This window comes from Calidris pugnax, unplaced genomic scaffold, assembly GCF_001431845.1.
Source record: "Calidris pugnax isolate Ruff unplaced genomic scaffold, ASM143184v1 scaffold20, whole genome shotgun sequence".
Lineage (NCBI taxonomy): Eukaryota > Metazoa > Chordata > Aves > Charadriiformes > Scolopacidae > Calidris > Calidris pugnax.
Window position 1 is genome coordinate 1,790,257 of NW_015094510.1, and position 19,619 is coordinate 1,809,875.

General features: G+C 36.2%; 1 protein-coding gene across 1 annotated transcript in view; it reads right to left on the bottom strand.

Annotated features, from left to right (window-relative positions):
* The window catches only part of PIBF1 (progesterone immunomodulatory binding factor 1), a 135,882-nt gene that overhangs the window by 104,667 nt on the left and 11,596 nt on the right, over positions 1 to 19,619 (bottom strand). Inside the window, exons 5-9 of the mRNA XM_014966146.1 lie at positions 18,536 to 18,655; positions 10,014 to 10,147; positions 7,864 to 7,972; positions 4,841 to 5,022; positions 195 to 320 (exon numbers count right to left, since the gene is read on the bottom strand). Coding sequence (XP_014821632.1) covers positions 195 to 320; positions 4,841 to 5,022; positions 7,864 to 7,972; positions 10,014 to 10,147; positions 18,536 to 18,655 — 671 coding nt within the window. The remainder of the gene's footprint in view (positions 1 to 194; positions 321 to 4,840; positions 5,023 to 7,863; positions 7,973 to 10,013; positions 10,148 to 18,535; positions 18,656 to 19,619) is intronic.

Here is a 19,619-nt window from a genome sequence, read left to right on the forward strand (position 1 = left end):
TATATTTACTGTACATGTATCATTTCATTTTAGTTTTTAAAAGATTCTCATCAGTTTTATAACTGAACTTAAATTCTTACAAATTCTCACATTTCACCACCTCTCAACAGCCAGTCAACTAGGATTATACCTAAGCACAAAACATTACTTGGTCATTTTTGTCCTCATTAGGTCATTGTCTGCATCTTATCTACCTGTTTTCACGTTCATACATCTCTTTTGAAGTGCTTCTTAGTTGCTCAATTTCTTGATTTGTTTTCAATCTTATTTGTTCCAACTCTTCATGCAGTTTTTTTTCATATTCTGTTTTATAGTGGTCTCTGTAAATAAACAAGCACACAACATGGGAATTTAAAATTAATTCCACTGGCCAAACTATCAAAACTTCAGGTACAGATGTAAAAGTACAGCAGAGAACTTCTTGATTTTAAATTCTTATTGAATTCCCTTCCAAATGGCTTGAAATACATATTACCCTACATTGTTATGCAAATTAAGTGAAAAATCAATCACAAATAATTAATACTTAATTGGAAATAAATAAAAGCTTTCTGCATACTTTATTTTTTTTTTTTTAAATAGTTTGACATTGATTAATCATATGGTTCAGGTTGGAAGGGACCTTAAAGACCATTGAGTCCCAACCCCTCTGCCATGGGCAGGGACACCTCCCACTAGAGCAGGTTGCTCAAAGCCCCATCCAGCCTGGCCTTGAACACCTCCAGGGATGGGGCATCCACAGCTTCTCTGGGAAACCTGTTCCAGTGTCTCACCACCCTCACAGGAAAGAATTTCTTCTTAATATTGAATCTAAATCTCCCCCCTTGCAGTTTAAAACCATTATTCCTCATCTCATCACTAGTCCTAATCATGAAACATTAGGCTTAACATTCTTCAATAAATTCTTTGTCAGCCCCTACATAGTGTTTATATTAATTAACCACTTCAAAAAAATTAAATTAATTCCTCCCTTTCCAAAGCTTTCTAGCTTCTTCATCACTGCGTAAGGGTTGATTAGCTTGCTAACTTACAATTCTGCCATGCTACTACAAGACTCTGTTGTGTACTATTTGCACCTCACATGGTGGGGGAAAAAACCATCACAAGAAACATTGAAGATTACATGCTGTGGAGATTTGTGAAGTCAAAAGCCGACAAGATTTGGAAATTTATCCTGTCTATGTGACATATAAGTTAATTAAAATACATAAGCTTTTAAGGAGCAGATATCAGAGGATTCCAGGATAAAAGACTTTCATTTCAGAGTAATATTGACATATTTTTTAACTTTTAAAGCTCATGACAGACTGTAGGGAATCTCATAAAGAGCGTCTCCTACTAAACTACAAGAAAAAAAAAAGAGTTATGTTGTAAGTACTTAACAGCTAAGGAATGTTACAATTTTATAACATCTAGTTAATGTTCAAGAATAATCAATCAGCAGTGAAGCAACTGGTAGAAATTACAGGTTTGGAAATAAAAGGATGTTTATGAAGAGATATGCATTTACAACTGTAACATTTTTTAGATTTCTCCTAATTTCCAACTGTATGATACCCCATAATTTTTAAAAATTGGGACTTGAGCTGGCCAAACACTCTTTCACATTAACTAAAAGCCCCAAAATATTTAAGTGCCACAATGCTTTCTGTCCAGGTTTGCCTGTTTCCTTTTTATTGAGACACTGAATTTCAGTGAAAGAATGCTGAAGATCAGGACCTCAGGATACAATTCTTACGTGCAGAATCAACGAGCATACCGTTTTCTTGGTACTTACACAATTTGCTATTACCATTACTACTTGCCAAAAAGAAATTCCTGTCACTGCAGAAATTACACCTTCCCTCCCATAGTAAGTCTGTTAAAAGTAAGGAAGATTCACTGAAAAAATTAGGAGAATCTGCAAAAGGCTTGAACACCCAGTGATGTCACCAGAAGACAGTTCAAAGTGACGCTTATCTTTATGATGACTAAAATAAGCAATGCCTTTTAATAAACATCAAATTGCTGCTGAAACAAAGGACTACCATTTGTGATTTTTATTCCTGATCCGCTGTTATAGTCTTTTGCTTGAGCAGTAATTAAAAGCTTTTTTGCTTTACTAAGTTGTTTCACCGTCTTCAGGCTGCAGGCTTTAATGAGCTTCTTTACAGGCCTGTTATTCATAAAGATTTGTACTGTGAATAAAATAAATGTGATCTGAGCATCTCAATGCAACTGTGGTTTGTGTTTTAAGATTAAACATATAAAGGGAAATCTTTTGCGTTGGTCTGTGCTTACATATTGACTCCCAAGAACCGTAGCTATGAGCTGCTGCCATTCATCTTGCCACAATCTCAACCTATTTTGAAGTGTGTCTTTTTTAAAATAACTCCAGGTTAATCCCTCAGTTTCCTACAGTCTGTGATTTTCTAACTACAGTACCCCAATGCCAGCAGTTCTGATGGTGACCAGAAGGTGAATTATTCTTCACTCCTAAAAAAGATACTTGGCTTTGTTACCATATTCATTCCTGAACTACAGCGACCAAAAGACATCCAGACGCAAAGTGAGCAATAAAAAGCCTCAAATGTTTCAAAATGTAGCAAACAGAAGCTTATTATCCAAACTGATGTAGCCCTGAGGCCTGTAGAATGGCCATTAGTTGGTACAGTCTTCTCCTGCTCTACTTTTGTACCTCTCTAACTTACCTGATAAATAAACAGTACTCTGTACAGCTCTCTAAGAAACCTAATACCATAGATATTTGACCTGAGAGATGGATGGTTTAAACTGCTGAATAGACAGGAACCCCAATGTGGGATGCAGTCTCACAAGATGCACACAAAGTGTGTACACGTGCATGGACAAATGTAAAGAAGGGACAGCTTCTCCACTATTGCAGATCACACGCAGGTTTTAAAGAACTTTACAAAAGGATACCATTACCCCCATTTTACAAAAGAAATCTTACATTAGCATAATTTTCCATTACATTTTTACACTATGAAATGACTTATCCAAAGTTCAGCAGCAGAACAGCACAGAACCTTCAATACAACCTAGGCTGCCCAAGTGGCGTGCAGTCCTACACATGCTGCTCAATACACTGTTTTCTCTGCTACGCTGCAAAAGACAATAATGGTATCTAGAGGAGAGCAGACGTACCTGCATTATTCATCACAATTAATAACTGTCCTATGAAAATTATCATCATGAAGAGTCACCAATACCAAGGATGTCAAGAGAGGGATTTGGTAACAATATAGAATCTCAGTGACACTATCAAGATCTCTAAAGGCAAAGTAAGAGTCACAGAATTTCTCTTTAGTTGCTATCAAAATGCAGGACACCTCCAATATCCCAGACAACAGGGAGGTAGGGTAGCACAGTATCCCCAACTGTGGTAGAGGCGAGCTATATACATCTCTGTCCAGGTTCCTCAAATGGATACAGCTCTGTAAAAGTGTCTCTACGTCACTATTACAGGATAAGGATTTCACAGTCATTTTCTAGAAATAAAAATCTATCTACAAGAGTCACCGCTTACAAGACTATTCCTAGAGGAAGACTGCTCAGATCTACATGATTTTTTAAAACCCCATTTAAAAGCAAGTCTTAAAAATATATGTAAAATGCAGAAGTTCCAGGTGAATTAAGTTCTGAGATATACATGTAAAACAAATTTTAAAAAGTTTAAGTGACTGCATTGAAAGGAAAAATAGTATAAAAAACACTTCTGATGATAAGCAATATGGGCTGGAATTCCACGGCTGATAATTTCAGTCGAGTGCTCTTCCATTTCCATTTAGATAACAATTTGTATTTCAAAGTTGCATTAGAAGAGAGTCACGTTAGTATATTTCATCTTAGTTATACAGGACACGAGATTTATAGATGCTTTTTGCAGTTCTGTCTTCTCAATTCAAACAGAAGGAAGCAGTTGAAGAGAAGATGGACCTATTTCATACTCTAAGCTCATTAATTCCATATACATGCATTTTTTTAAGGACAGTACTAACTACTAATGAAGTACATGCAGGAAAATATTTCATGTAATTTTGGGATCTATATTGAAATGGGTTTTTTTTTTGCATCTAGATGTAGCGAAATAACATGAAATGGATAACCATGAATTTGAAAAACCTAAATATGGTTTGAAATTTTATAGTATAGCAGTACATATGTAGCAAGACATGTAGGTAAACAGCATAGTGTTTCCTGTTCAACATCCCGTACGTACATATATCTATACCAATTAAAATAGCATGAAGATTTGGCACTACTTACCATTGCAAATAGCATACAAAGATTGACTTATTTCTCAAGGCTACATTTAGGGAATCTATTCAAACTTGAGATATGAAAGACTGATAGCTCTAACAGCTGATATGAAACATACGATATCCTATTTTAAACATTTGTGAAAATTAAATATATTTTATTCTGCAATAATAATTTATTTTGTCTTTCAGACAACAACAGACAACTCCTGTTTTTAACAAATGTCATTTGGGGCAGGGAGGGTGGAGATATGTAACGTATGCACTTTAAAGAGTTTTTTCTCTCTTTTGTAATTAACTACAGTTAGCTCTGTAAATGTCTATATACACCTAAGAGAACAGCTGCCATAAAATTTTAATGCTGACATCTTCACTGCCATGGTCTAATATCAAAGGTGTAAAAAAGTTTCATGATACACATTGAGACCCAACAGAAGTGTTCTGTTTCTAGTTACACAAATACGGACTAGCTTTCTGAAAGTTAAGGTTTCTTTATTAAAACAGGATTTGTGCAAGAAACAAGGGAAAACAGTTAACTAACTTTGTCTACTGATAGAAATGAACACACAGTAACTTACCTGGATGCAACATATTTTTCATACATTTCTTCCCTAGCTTTTTTGGCATCCTCCAGCTGAATCTGAAGTCTTTCAAGACGATCTTCTTCATGTGCACAGCGAACACTAAGCTCCATGTTTTGGCGATTAAGATAATCTTTATCTTTTTGCAACAGGTTAAGGGATTGCTGTATGGTTGCCAGCTATAAAAGGCATTAAAAAGAACACTTAACAGGAACTTCAAGATAAGTATTTAACCTATGTACACATACTTTTGATTTCATTTTAACTCTCTTCTTTGAAATCACCTGAACCAAAACCCTATATTTACACTTATGTTTAACATAAATTGGTGAAACTTTATGCTGAAAGAAGACGTTCGTAAAATTATAATTTTATTAGTTTTCATGATTTCTGGTACTTGGCACCTGGAAGAGAGAGTGTCTTTAATCTACTTCAGTATCTAAATAGTATTGATTAGTGATAGTACTAAACAGTCAACTCAACTGAATGTCAAGTCTTGGTGCCAACCTGTCATCATACTGGCTACAACATTCTCAGAAACAGAAGTGAAAAGTTTAAGGGCACCAGAGTGATTATTGTTCTGTAATGAAATAGTGAAACCGCTAGTTCTGGGCTGTACTACATCATGATGATTGTTGACAGGGTAATGTTTCAGGCTAGCACCAAGGGCAAAGAAGGTTCTGCATGCCTTGGTTTGACTTTTATTTAGCATGATGTTGCTACAGAGGGCTGAACTGATGCTAAAGTAGAAACATGAGTATCTTGCAAGTCTCTAACAGCCCTCCCAATCACCAGATCAGTCATCTTTACTAATCCAAGAAGAAAGCACTGTGGGAGAGAGTAGTTTCCATCTCTTCAAGGTGAACAGTGTCAGAGAACAGCCACACAGCATAATGGCACTTGTGCAGAGTGGCCCAACTCATTACTCATCATAGCAAAATGCAGTTTTATCACCTTAAATAATTTTGCCATTTAAGCTCCTGAGGATGCCACAGACCAAGTTCAAAGAATGATAAATTAATAACTTATCAGAAATATGTTCCCCAAAGCTATAAAGACATCATGTACGTGCTTTAGATAGAATTCCCTCTTCCTGAGTGATGAAAGGACTAAAGGTTATTTAAGGGGTACACTCAAGTCAAGGACATGGAACAACTAGTTAAACAGTTGAAAATTCGTACCAAAAAAAGAAAGAGAGCTCTTAGAAGCATGCTTCTCTCCCTTTGCCTGCTTGCTAAGAATCACAGAGGGTGAGGTATTAATGCCTGCCCTATACTTTGTTTTATTTAAGAAAAAAAAACACAAGTGGCCCCTCTTTCCAAGTAACAGGTTATACATATATTCCCAATGAACACAGACAGCATGCATTACTATTTGAAGTAGGAGTTGCTACCCCTCCAACTCCTCCTTCCCTGGAATAAATACTGTGCAAACACAGTTGTATGCTCTTCCAATCCATAATTTGTGATACTGTATCAGCATACACAAAAACCACCACAGATGTTCCAGGAGATCCAAGTAATCACACAGCTAGAAGTGGTAGTTCAGTTTAAAGTAGTGCTACTTTTACTCCTTCTCAGATTAATTCAGTATAAAGTTCATGAAAAAAAGGCATTGCTGCTGCTACACTGCAGTACTTGATGCATACGCACAAACATGATGTATATGACTTTTTTGCCATTGTTATTTGTTGACAACAAACCTGCATTTTGATGTTCTCTTACAATGCTAGAACACTGATGAATAAACAGCCCAACAAAGCCTTCAGACTGACAGAAGAGAGGAGAATATAAAAGATATTTTCTAATAGAAACTCAGTTTCTTCCCTAGTGTTTCAGAGTATCTCTATGGCTACCTGTAAAATCAGGCAGAGGAGTACTATCTTTAAAGTGATAGTTATACCCACTATTTTATCTGTAACACTGTTCTACAGAGACATTAAGAAACAATCATCTCCCCTGAATTCCCTCAGGTGTAACGGGTCTCATTTACCCAGCAGACAAATCATAACACACAAAGATGCGCCATTTGATTGTTGCCTGGGCCAGTACAGAACTCAAGAAAAACCTTCTTCATGCAGTGCCCCTTCTGTATCACATTAAAAAATAAATTTACAAATTAATTCAAAACAACCAAGCGATTATTTTTCTATTCGTTTCAGTGCTTCCTAGAAAGATTTCTATTCAGAAACACAGCTTAAAAAAAGTCTTATTTTTGCATCGAAGTTGCACTGAACTACAAACCATCTGATAACTAGTGAATGACGATATAAACTGGATAATATGGATTAGCAAGGTAAATACAAGTTGAACAAACTAAACATGAGCCAGAAGTGTGCCCTGACAGCAAAGAAGGCCAAGTGCCTACTAGGCTGTATCAGCAACAATGCAGCCAATAGGTTGAAGAAGATTGTTATCACTCTGTATTCAGTGCTTGTTAGACTGTATTGGGTGTGCCATGTCCCATTCTATATTCCCCATAAAGGCACACATCAACACACTGGACCAAAGCCAGAAGAGCTCTACTAAGATGGTCACGGACTGGACGTAGCACGAGATGTACAAGGGGTTGAGAGAAACAGGGTTTTCTTCAGCCTTGAAAATAGAAATCTGGATAGGGAAAGTCTTACTGTTATCTTCATCTATCCAACTGGAACACATAGAAAGAGCCTGACTCTTGGAAGCGCATAGTGACAGAACAAGAGGCAAAAGAAAAAAGCTGAAACAACTCTGATTAGATTTTACAAAACCTTTTTCACGAAGAGCGTGGACAAACACTGGAACAGATTGTCCCAAAAGGCTGTGGAATCTCTGTCCTTGGAGACATTCAAAACCTGACAAAGCCCTAAGCAACCTGACCTAAGCTGGCTCTGCATTGCATGGAAGGGTTGGACCAGCCGGTCTCCTGAAGACCATTCTAATTCATATCATTCCATGATCCTGACAGACTTAATTAGACAAAGAATCAAATTCCCGAAGTGAAGAAATAGACAATTACTGAAATAGGCACTTTATGTTTACCTCTTTTGATAAATCATTTCTTTCTTTAGCTTGTGCTTTATGCGACGCCTCTAATATTTCATATTTTCTTCTGAGTTCTGACAATTCATGTTCAAATACATCACGTTCACTGTTAAAATAAAGTGAAAATATTAAATGCATAAAGTGCAATGAACAAGATTCCTATGCATTTGTAATTTCTCAGCCTTCTTTCAGTTCACGGCATTGACTTCTTCCAACCAGTTACTCATAGGGGAATTAGTGACAATCTTACCCTTTTTAGTTATTAACACCTGCAACAGTATCTTATTTTATGAACAAAGAGTCTTCATTTCTAAGTATTTAAAAAATAATCCTAAATTATAATACAATAATCCTGAATTCTCTCCTAAATTACTTCATCCTCCTCTGATTATGGTTCTTTAGTGTAACTTTGGGCTATACATTTATCTTCTAGCAATGAACTGCAAGTACCGTTGTCCATCCTTTTAGTTTTATCAAGCTTTTGATGCTATTTCCCATGACATTCTCTTGAATTTTTTGCAGAAACTGAAGTTGGATGAAAAAGTAAAGCAATTTAATTCCCATCATCCTAATCAAATAGAAAGCAATGTATACTTGTTCTTAGTTGCTACTCTCCCTTGCACACAGCCCCTTAATACCACAGAGGGTTGTACTACTCTTCTCATGTTTAAAATATACATGACACAGCTGCAAAAGTGATGCTGGTATCCTGAATCAGAGTGCTTCCTGTATGCACAAAGAAGCAGTTCTGTCTCCACTCTATCTGACCCTGTCAGAACAGAGAAATGAATGAGCCAGTATGAACTTCCAGTTTGGAAAAAAGCTAACCAGTTTTATATTAAGCATAACATAGCTTTAAAACTGAGATAACTTGTAGTACACCAGAACTAGAAGATTTGACATAGCATTTTTAAAGGCAGAAACGAGCCTGGAAGTGATTAACTCCTGCAATGCTCCCAAATATCCTCATGCAGTCATGCCAAAACAGTGCTCTCCCCTTCGTCTGTGCCCTACCCAAATGAATACAACCTACTCTCTCAAATATAGTTTTGGCACGTTCATTCATGCCTTTTTAAACTCAAGACTATTTCAAATGTACACTGTTAAACACTGGGGCCATTCACATGAAAGTTATTACAATCCACTTATTAAGATGCAGTTGCACATGGGAAGCAAACCATAGCATCAATCCATCCTATTTGCAACAAGCTTCCAGGTAGATTCCAAAGTTGGTTTAGTACATATAGCTGTGAACAGCTATAAAGAAGACAGACTTCCTTCAAATGACTTACTGGCAAAGTCATTTGTGTCAGTAACTGTGCCCGAGTTCATTCAGTATGAGCAACTAAGGAGCTGACAGGGTATTTGCTATTCATAATCCCCATTTTTTAAATCTATTTCCCAACAAATGTGCCAAAGGCCAGATTTCTTGCACTTGCAAGCACACTGAAAAAGCAGTTTGGGAGCTGGACTGTGAAATATACACCTATGAGTGTATTTATAAGAAGTCTGTTTTCACTATTTTGCAATTGTTGCTTATAAGATGGGCATTCAAAGTATAGTCTAGAACTCTAAAATCCGTATTTTTAAAAAGAAAAGAGACCCTGCAGTTAAACCAATTCACTAAGGTAATCCTAAGGTTCTCTGACAAAGAGTGCTTATAACAGCCCTTTCAAATTTCTGGTTGCAAGGATATCTTAAATTGATAAATATTAATCCCCAAGGCCCTACCCTCTTAATTCACTGTGTAGACACCACACAGTAGAGCACAGGACCTTTTGTTAGATCATTGCTTTTAAACTAGGGGAAAAAAAGAAAAAAAAAGAGTATTTGTTCTAAGATGCTTGACACCAACAGCTCCCACTTCTTTAGTTGCAATGAGACTGGCAGACGCTTCTGAAAACACAGTAAATCTCTAAATTTAAACTTGTAGGAAGATAATTTGATGCATCACATTTCACAGTGTTGTTCATCTTATGCTGCAATATACTACAGGAAATAATTGAACTGTTAGTAGATTGAGGTAATGAAAAATCTGTGGTGCGCATAAGCCAAAAATCAAATTAAAAACTCTAGTCAATCAAGGTTGACGTTTATCTATTAACCTTTGTATGTCAGTAGAACACTTGAACTATAGAGATACCTACCTTTTTACTTTATCATAGTTCTCTTGTCTATAATCACCTTGCTGAATCATCTGCTTGGTATCAGCCAGTTCCAATGTTAAACGCTGGCATCGAACCTCAAGCTCCGACCGATTCCTCCTCTCCTCTTCATAGCTCTAGAAGACAAAACATTTTGAAATGATCACAACTACACTGATATTTAAAACAATCACCAACCAAGTTTTGTGATGACCTCTTATGAATATTCAAGTGGTAGCATTTACATTTGTCTCGGTATTTGGAAATCTAGCACACATCACAAAGTAACCTGCTATACTGATACTCAACTTATTTTTATCTCATTCTAAACTGTTGATTGATGCACCTATTTTTTCTAACATATGTCCTTTAGTACCACTTCGAAGACCAGTAACCCTCATATATACAGCTGGTGGTCTACACCTTTATAACATTGTCAAAGAAGTTTCCTTGTGAAGATACTTGCTGGTGCATTTGAAATAAAGAAACAGGATCAGGGAACTTGGGAACTTCTGACATTATATGAAAAATTTCAGCCAGTTACAATTTAGGAGCATCTGGTAACTTATGGTTGCTGAAGCATATAATCCAAAGCTATGGTGAAAGAAGGAAAAAAAAAAAAAAGAAAAAGAGAAAAGGGGCCTTTTTCAGATTTCTCCCCTGCCTCCACTTGGTGGAGTCTACTGTAGAGAAGGAAGAAAATGTCGCATGGAGGCAAGAAGGACTGGCATTAGAGCTATTGTGGCCATCATGGCTTAGATGGGTATACTCTCTGCTGGGTTAAAAACTTATTTACTGGTCTATCAACATTAACTTCCATTCTTCCACTTCTTCCACATATACTTTGAGAAACTACTATGGGAACTTTCATTTATATTTCATAAGCCTAGTAATTTTCGCTTGCACTAAAATCCCATTAGATCACAATCACAAAATTACAGCACTAAAAGTTTTCCTAAGATTTTGGATGGCATATCATTAAGAATACGTCATCTAAGGACTCTATTGTTATTCATCCTAGCATACTGGTATATATGGCTTATTTTTATGTTTACCCTAATTAATGGATTAAGCAAATTAACACCATAGAACACTTTCTTCTTAAAGCAATTAACTTGCCATCATTTATAAAGGTGACATTATAATAACGGTAAAGCCTCTGTCAGCTGTTTTTAAAGGTTTAGTCTACAAGTAGGCAAGAGCTTCAAATAGGTAACATACAGGTGGAAGTACCCTGCTATACGGTGCAAACATGACTCATCTTGCATTAGGAGATGGTGGTAAGGGCACTTAACTTTTAAGTGCAAATTGAAAGATTAAATTTGGATACAATTCCTCTGTGGATAGATATCCTGTGCCATCCTGCTGCTAATACCATGCTGGAACTCATACACCCTTCACAGTTATCGAAGCTCCTACGGTATTACACATTTAGCAGCTCAAAGACAACTACCCAAAGTACAAAATCAAATTGGTTAACCTTTGGACAAATTTGTCATAAACAGCTCTAAAGCACAAATTAACAGAACAATTAAATATCTACAAAATCAGTTCCTTCTAATACCCGAGATCTAAACTAGATTTTGAATTTTACTTAAATAAGTTGTTAATGTTGTGTAACAGTAACCACTCCAGGGAAGGGGAAGGAAGTTAAATTCTTTTCAGAAGCAATAGCAAGACATATTTAAATTATCAAACTGTTAAACAGATAATTAAAGAAAGGAGGGTTGGTTTATTTTGTTTGTTTTTTAAAGATTTACTATAATTCTTGAATACTAATTCTGCTGCATAGATCACTGTTTTCCAACTACCTAATCTTCTAGGTGTCAAAGCTGCACTTCAATCACAGGAAAAAATATGACAAAGCAAGTTAATAAACAGTCTACAGGCTAACACACACAAAAATCTTATATGGTAAGTATATCTCCAGGTAGCACATACACAGGCTTCTGGAATTCTACAGCAATACATCTTAAAGACATACAATCAAGCTGCCTGTGTTTATGAAAAATAACCCTTGCTTTGCATGTAATGAAGTTAATTTAGTTTATAACAATGGCCATATAGCCTGAACTGATTTTAAGATCTCTGCAGTTGAACAACTTTATCTTTCAATTTATCTTCAAGAGATAGCTTGGAAGTCTCGACGAACTGCTTTGTCCTGCTGAAGCAAAAAGGAGGTTTTAAAAGGATCAAGATACAGAGCACTTTCAAGGACATGAATGAGGTCCTGGAAATAACACCAGTAAATAAAAATAACTCAAGTCCACAAACTGTAAAAAAATTAAAACGCCAAATAGTACCTCCTCACATAGAACATGATTGTGATGATCCTGCCAACAACGTATGGCTTTTCTTTAGCTTCTTATTAATTTTTGCTACTGCAAGAGTAGCAAGTCAGATAGATATTAGGTGGTTATCACAACCCAACCTGTCCCATGTGAGATGAGTAAGCAAACATTGCCTGAAGAAACTGTTAACAAGTTGTCCAAGAGACCAAACATTAACCAGTACAAGTGGTTTCTACAGAGCATGTGAAGCACTCCCTACTAAAAAATGCTTCCATTTGGTTTACAAACACTGTTGACATATGTTTCAAGAAGATTCTGAACTTGCCTGATGCACCATTAAAGACCTAAACTGGTAGAGAAACTAAAGATCTAATGACAGAACCCAGTTTTATGGTATTAAACTTTACAGTTACCCTCCATCTGGAATGAATAGCAGCTTATAGCAGTCACTGAAATGAACACCCACATAAAGTTCAAGTAAAAAAAAAGGGTGACATATAATACATGGTAGGGATTAGTTGATCATTCAAAAAGCCTTTAGGGATAAGAAGATAAACAACAGAAATGCAAGGAATAGATTCATCAGCCAATCAAGCAGAAATAGCATGACTTCTTCACACTGTCAACAGATAAGCCCGTGGAAGATAGTGACCTTGCTTTTAAAAAGCCTATTTAAAATAATTTCACCTTTGAAGGATCACTTACACAAGCCAGCATTTTTTGCTCATATCCTAAGGTACCTAAGGCCCTAGGCAAATGCAAAGCTACTGTACTATTGTGATGTGAAAACCAACTCCCTCAAGTTATTTGGATGAAGTGCTGCTAGTTAGTAAAGCTGACACTTTGCTTCAGTCTGCTTACATAGTATGCATTCAAAATTTATTGGTCAGCACATTATTTATTTGAATACAGATGCCCAAATGTCAAAAAGAAATTATAAATAACTGAATGAATAAGACATCTCTTCTAGTATGTTGATATGAAATTGGTAATCTGCCAAGGGCTGTAGATGGGGCGCTATCTGCCACTAAAATCACACACACACAAAAAGTTGAGCTACTTCCAAAACAGGGAAGCTCTGCAAGAAAGGTAAGAAAGAAAAGCTTTGGCTTAAGTGCCTCTATTGCAAAAGAAAGTGGAGGGAATAAAAAGCCCTTTCTCTCTGCATCTGAGCTGATGAGAATCTTCAATGAAATAGTCCCAGGTGAAAAGGATCCTTAAGATCATTGCGTTGGAGACTAGAATTAAGCCATTTGGTCCTCCTGAACAACAACCATCAATCTATACAAGCCATAGCTATATATCAAAAGAGATAGAAAGACACTGGATAGAAAGGGGGAATTCTACAGATCCATATGTTTTCTTGAGTCTCAAGATATGTTGTAACTGCTGCCCCAAACTAATAGTTATTAGTAGAATATTTTTCTACCAATGTGTATAAAGATGAACAAACACCACACTCACAGCAGTACCTGCAGCTTTTTTTTCCTTAACAAGATCAATATGAACAACAACAAAGAAAAGAAGGCACATACCTCACCTAAGACAGGCTCCATCTGTTTTTTCTAGGCCAACACAAAAACCAAGTAATCAAAGCACTGCTTGAAAGAATTAGTGTCAGGGGGTGGAGAAGGGTTCTAGAGTAGAGTCTTTAATTACAGATGTGCAAACTTCAGAAGAAATCTTAGGGAATGCAGTCCTTCTGGAGTAGCAACAGTAGCCTCAATTTTACAACATTCAGACACATCTAGTGCCAACTGAACCTTTGAGTGCAATAGCTTAGTTCATTCTTTGAAGACTATAGAAACGTTTTTCCTACAGCTGGGAAACATTATCACAGAGAAAATTGTTAGGTATGTCTAGCAAAGCCTGACAGCTACTAATCCCAATTCAGAGATGAGGCCTTAGAAGAGAACTTTGTCCTACATAGATCCAGCTTTGTCTTTAAGCTAACCATAGCTTTTAGATAACTCTCATACTATAAATGCGATTGCAAGTTCTGAAGAACCTTTACAGGAAAAAAAATAACTAAAGAAAGGAAGCCCCAATAAAACTTTATCAAAACCAAATTCCAGGAAAACATCGCCAAGAAACTCATAGCCGAAGAAGCAATACTTAATCAAAGAAAAGCAGGATTTCCTTCTCAGACTCTCTCCCAGCCTTGAAAGGAACATGCAAGTAGTAAATTACAGCTGTTTGAGGGAAGGTTCTAGCTACTTTGGACGCAAGCAACTCTGAAAATAGTACTGATGCTCAGCATGGGAACACACACATCAGAAGCTAGCTTTGCTTCTGGGAAGCTCCTGGTAATACAGCTATAGCTGGACTTTCTCTATTTGTACCTCTGAGTGTGGTGGTGCCAACATTATTTGAAGTACTGAGCACTGTAAAAGAAGAACTGAAATGAGACCGTACTATACATTTGGTAACAGATCACTCAGCACTGCAACACAAGAACGTCACTCTCACCAGTTCCAGCTCCTCCCCTCAGTCTGCTGCTGCACCTAGAATCAGAGGAACTGCACCAGCCTAAATCACAGCTGCAACAATTGTGTACAGAGAGTCATCAACTTAGTGGTGGTACTGCAAAACCACTTATCCTGACTGCTTTCAGAACACAAAGCCGTGACAAAGATCTTTTGACACGGGCTGTGTTTATCAGATTATGTTCCAGTGCTAGAAATTGGTCTTCACACACCGTTCTCTGCTACCAGTTGTCAGAAGCAGCTGCCCACCCTCCTGGGTCTGTGTTACAGATTCAGCAAGCCTTGATTAAGTGCTAACTCGGAGCAGCAACAGACAATCAACAAGAGAACTTTGTCACAAAATCGTAGAGTTTTAGTGGTCTTACTGCTCAGCATATAAGAATTAAATGAGTGCTAACAGAGGCTGATACACACTTAGGGCCTTCTCCTCCTTCTGAGCAACAAAAAAAAAAAAATTTTCATATACCTAAAGTACAAATACAGGTGACAAACCAAAAAAATATATGTATTTTCATATACCTAAAGTACAAATACAGGTGACAAACATTTGAAAGATGTCTTTTATGCCCTGAAGTCAGAAATAAAGTTTTCTAATACAAATGAGTTAAGAAATTGCCTAAAGAACATGCGGATTTCTTCAGTCTTAGAAAATTAGTTTCTACACTGCTACAATGACAATCCAATTTTAACACAACCAAGCTTCCTAGCTGGTACAGCTGAATGCTTATAAACTCAGTCGGCTAAGAGGCCACAGTAACAGGACACTGCACTCAATTTTGTCAGGCTAGATGTGTCATGCAGCGTGTAGCAAAAAAGATGCAGTAGATTTGAAGACCTGATTTTATACAACCGATATTCAGCTGTATCCACTCGTTGTAACAGCATTCAGAGAACGGAACTGTACTGCTTTGCTTTCCCACAAAACAGTATAGAAAGGCTCGTGAGAAGAGAAAAAATTAAATAATCCACGTGTCTTCCATTCACACTCCAAAACAAGAACAGTAAAAACAGAGCTCATTTCCTTTGACCAAATTAAAGAACTACAACCATCCCGTCACAAAATAAGATACCTGATGTTAGGCAATGGTTGTCTTATTTGAAAAATTCAAATTTTCTTAGAGTCAGCTCAACACATTGAACAAATTCGGATTTTCCTTTAAACTTTCTCAATTCTTCGTTGGCTAGATAGACTTTCCCCTAAATCTATACCTAGTTCATATTTCTCATTACTTTACTTCTGGGTGAATATCTAGATGTTTAAAACTTACTCAAACCTAAGTTGTCAGCCATGAACAACCAGCAAAGCCAGCAAAATCCTCCTACCCCAATCCATTAGTAGTTAATACAAAGATTTTTGAATAAGCATGTATTTTAGTTCCTTTCCATGTTCCACAAAGAGGAAAAAAACCATGTTGAAACTCATTAGGAAGAGCCTTAATTATTTGCAATAGTAGAAAAAATGAATGCTTATTGTAGGATGTGGTTTATTCTCACAGGGAAAAAAAAAAAAAAGAAAAAAGAGATTGTCTTAAGTTCAGTGATGATTAGATTTCAAAAGTCTGTATTAGTAGTTTCTTAAAGAAATTTTAAAAAAAAAAAAAAGAAAAAAGGGATTGTCTTAAGTTCAGTGATGACTAGATTTCAAAACTCTGTATTAGTAGTTTCTTAAAGAAATTTTAAACCCAGAACAGACACTTTGTTGATAAACTATGAAGAGAACAAGAATATTGCAAATGCTGAAGAAAAATTTAAAGCTTAAGAAATTTTGGATGGGAAACCAGAAGAAAGATATGAAGAATGTAAGTTACTAAATAACAGGCAAGGAACTTCTGCAACTAAGTAGCTGGAAATAAAGAATTATGGAATACCAGAAAAACAGTAAAAAAAGAGTATAAGAGTTTAAGTAAGACTCTAAATGAAACTGTGCTTTATTTCCTACTGATAAACTTCCTTGCAAAAAAGCTTGACTTACCATAGCAGCTCAAATAAATAAGCCAGCCCAACAGTACACCTTGCAACCACTTCTTTATAAACCGCAAAAGATGCCTAGGTATGTTAGCTTCAGTGTACTAGTGTATTAAGGATTCTAAAGCAGCCTCACCTATTGATGATGCTCCTCTCACTATCTGAAACAGCTGGACGTATCCTGTTATAGTGACACTCATCAAGTCACTAGGTCAAATCTGAACTCACCAGAAGCAAAATACAGAGACTCTTAAGTCTTTTTATACATAAAATAGCTCTTATCAGGTCACATTTCATTAAATAGGCAATTATTTTTATGCATATGGATCTGAAACTCAAGAATTCTAAGGAATATATTTTTATTAATATCTGTAGGCCTGTTCTTGTGACATTTCAACATCTAGATCTCTTCCCTAACGTATTTTTTAAAATAAGATATTAATTCTTATTAGTTGTCTCTCCTTTTAAGCATGATCATGCAAACAGGTTATAAACATTCAAAGAACCACTTCAGTTCAACACAGGCAACATTCTAGTGCTTTCTCATCAGCATCAAAAGAAAAGCACAGCAAACTTCAAACTTTAAAAAAACAAATCCGTGGGACAGGCGGATACTGCCACCATGTGGCATAAAAAGAAAACCATTAGAAATTTCAATATTAAAGAAATGTCAATGTACCAAGAAAATTGTTCCTAGCACAACTTTAATTATTGATCTACTACCTTGTTAAATTGCTGCAGCAAAAACATTAACATAGATGTTGGTCAAATCTCAGAATGCTGAAATCCTTCTGTAGAATTTAATTAAATCAGAGCATATAAAAAGTACAATGATGGGAAATGCTCATGTAAATCAAAGTTAACAGGATTAATTTAATCTCAGCTATGACCAGAGATGATGACACGAAATAATGCTCAAGCACATAAATACACAAATTTTATTGACTACTGTTTCTAATTCAATCCAAAAGAGAAATTAAAAGAATATGAATTTCACAAGATAATCCTGTATAATTAATATCTCTTTACACTCAATTACTTCATACGTAAATTTCAAGGAGAAACAAGATGCAGTAACAACAGAATAATTTCAGAAGTGGTAAAAGAGACAAGAACAACATAGTAAGAATACTATGAATATTCACAAATACCTTAAAAAATACTATTCTTATACTGTTTCAACAGCTTTGCTCTTTGAAAGTAAAAATTAAATGGTTTTAGAGAATTTGTTTCTCCACTTCTGACATTTATAACTTACCTGAAAACAAATTATATTTTAGTATGGAAATAAAAAGGAAAATTAAAGCATAAAAAGTCGTAAAGCATAAGAGAGAAGATATAACTCCAAAGAATTCTTAAAAGATGCATTTTTATATCATTGAAACAAAAGATAAAGCAAATTACTACCAAGAGAGGATCATCTCAAACTATACACTAAGCCATCATTGTGTCTTCAACTACTGCTGGGTGCATCTCCTGTCTTGGCTTCCCAGTCTTGAACCTTGCCCTCAGAAAGCACAACATGGCTGGTAAGAGTCTACCCTGAGCAGTCTCATGAACAAATCTTGCAGGGTAGCCATAACGTAAAATTAGCTGTTATGCAAGGACATATATAGCACATTTCCCCTCTCCCTCTCTCCCTGCCTCCTCTTCCATAAAGTGATTTTTATATAGAAAAAAAGCTTTTATATCTTATACATGAATGATGACTTGGAGAATGAGCTTTTCACTATATATATATATTTACACAGTTTCTTAATTGAGATAATTAAGCTGCACAGACCTCTGTCAGACACTTCAGTTGGGATTTGTAGCCTCTTAGTTCTTCTGTTAGGCTCCCCTTTTTCATCTGTAGATCACTTAGCTCTTTTCTTAAGGAATGGACTACTTCATAGAATTGGATCTAGAAAAAGAAGATATATATTCAAAATTCAGACTAGCAAAATTGCCATCACAAAACTACAATTCCCAAACCAAATCAGCTCAACATTTTATGGAAATAATTCACCAAATGATTTCTAGTGCATACCAGGAACGTGGTTGGGGCTGGGGAGGGTGGTGGTGGTAAATGTTAAAACAAAGACAGTGTCTTTCTTTAGCGTTTGACAGCAGCAGCTAGGAAAGAATCAGTTTGTGTTTGGCACTGAATAAAAAAAAAGAGGAGTAAAGGTAAAGCTATACATTTCTGTTCAACTAAGGCAGCTCCCAGTCAGGCTGCCCAATTAAAAAATGCAGCTGCTCATGGCCCCCATGGTCCCATCCCCTTACTTGTGCCAGCTCTAGAGCCTATTTGATTAACAGTGTGTGGGGGGGAGAAGCCTATTTAGCAATAAACCAACTTAACTTGCTAACTTCCCTCAAGCCAATATAAATTTTTATGGGGTGTGTAGAAATGGAGAGAGATTAGTTTTGTTTTCTGCCAGTTCAGTGTGCTGAATCTGCACCAAGAGAAATGCAAGAGCAAGCACAGGAAGCAGGAACAGCACATAACCAGGAAGAATCGTGATACACTCAATACACACACACTTTCAGCAGTAACACGTTGCTACACGGGTTCAGCTGAATTATGCAACTAAGCCTCGGAAAGACTCCACTCTGTTAAATTAACACTAAAAAGGCCTTGTAAAAAGATGTAAAAAAACCCCACAAAACACAAAACCCAAGCAACTCTAACACAGACTCCTCTCTCTTCTCCACTCCAGTCACAGGCATAGTCTCCGACAATTAAGTCACAGATCAATAAAACTTTTTCAGAACATTTCCAATAAACAAACAAAAAAAAAATATGATAGAAAACACAGTAAAACAAAACCACAGAGTCAGTAGTAAAAAAAACCAACAAAACCAGACAAAACAAAGAAGAAAGA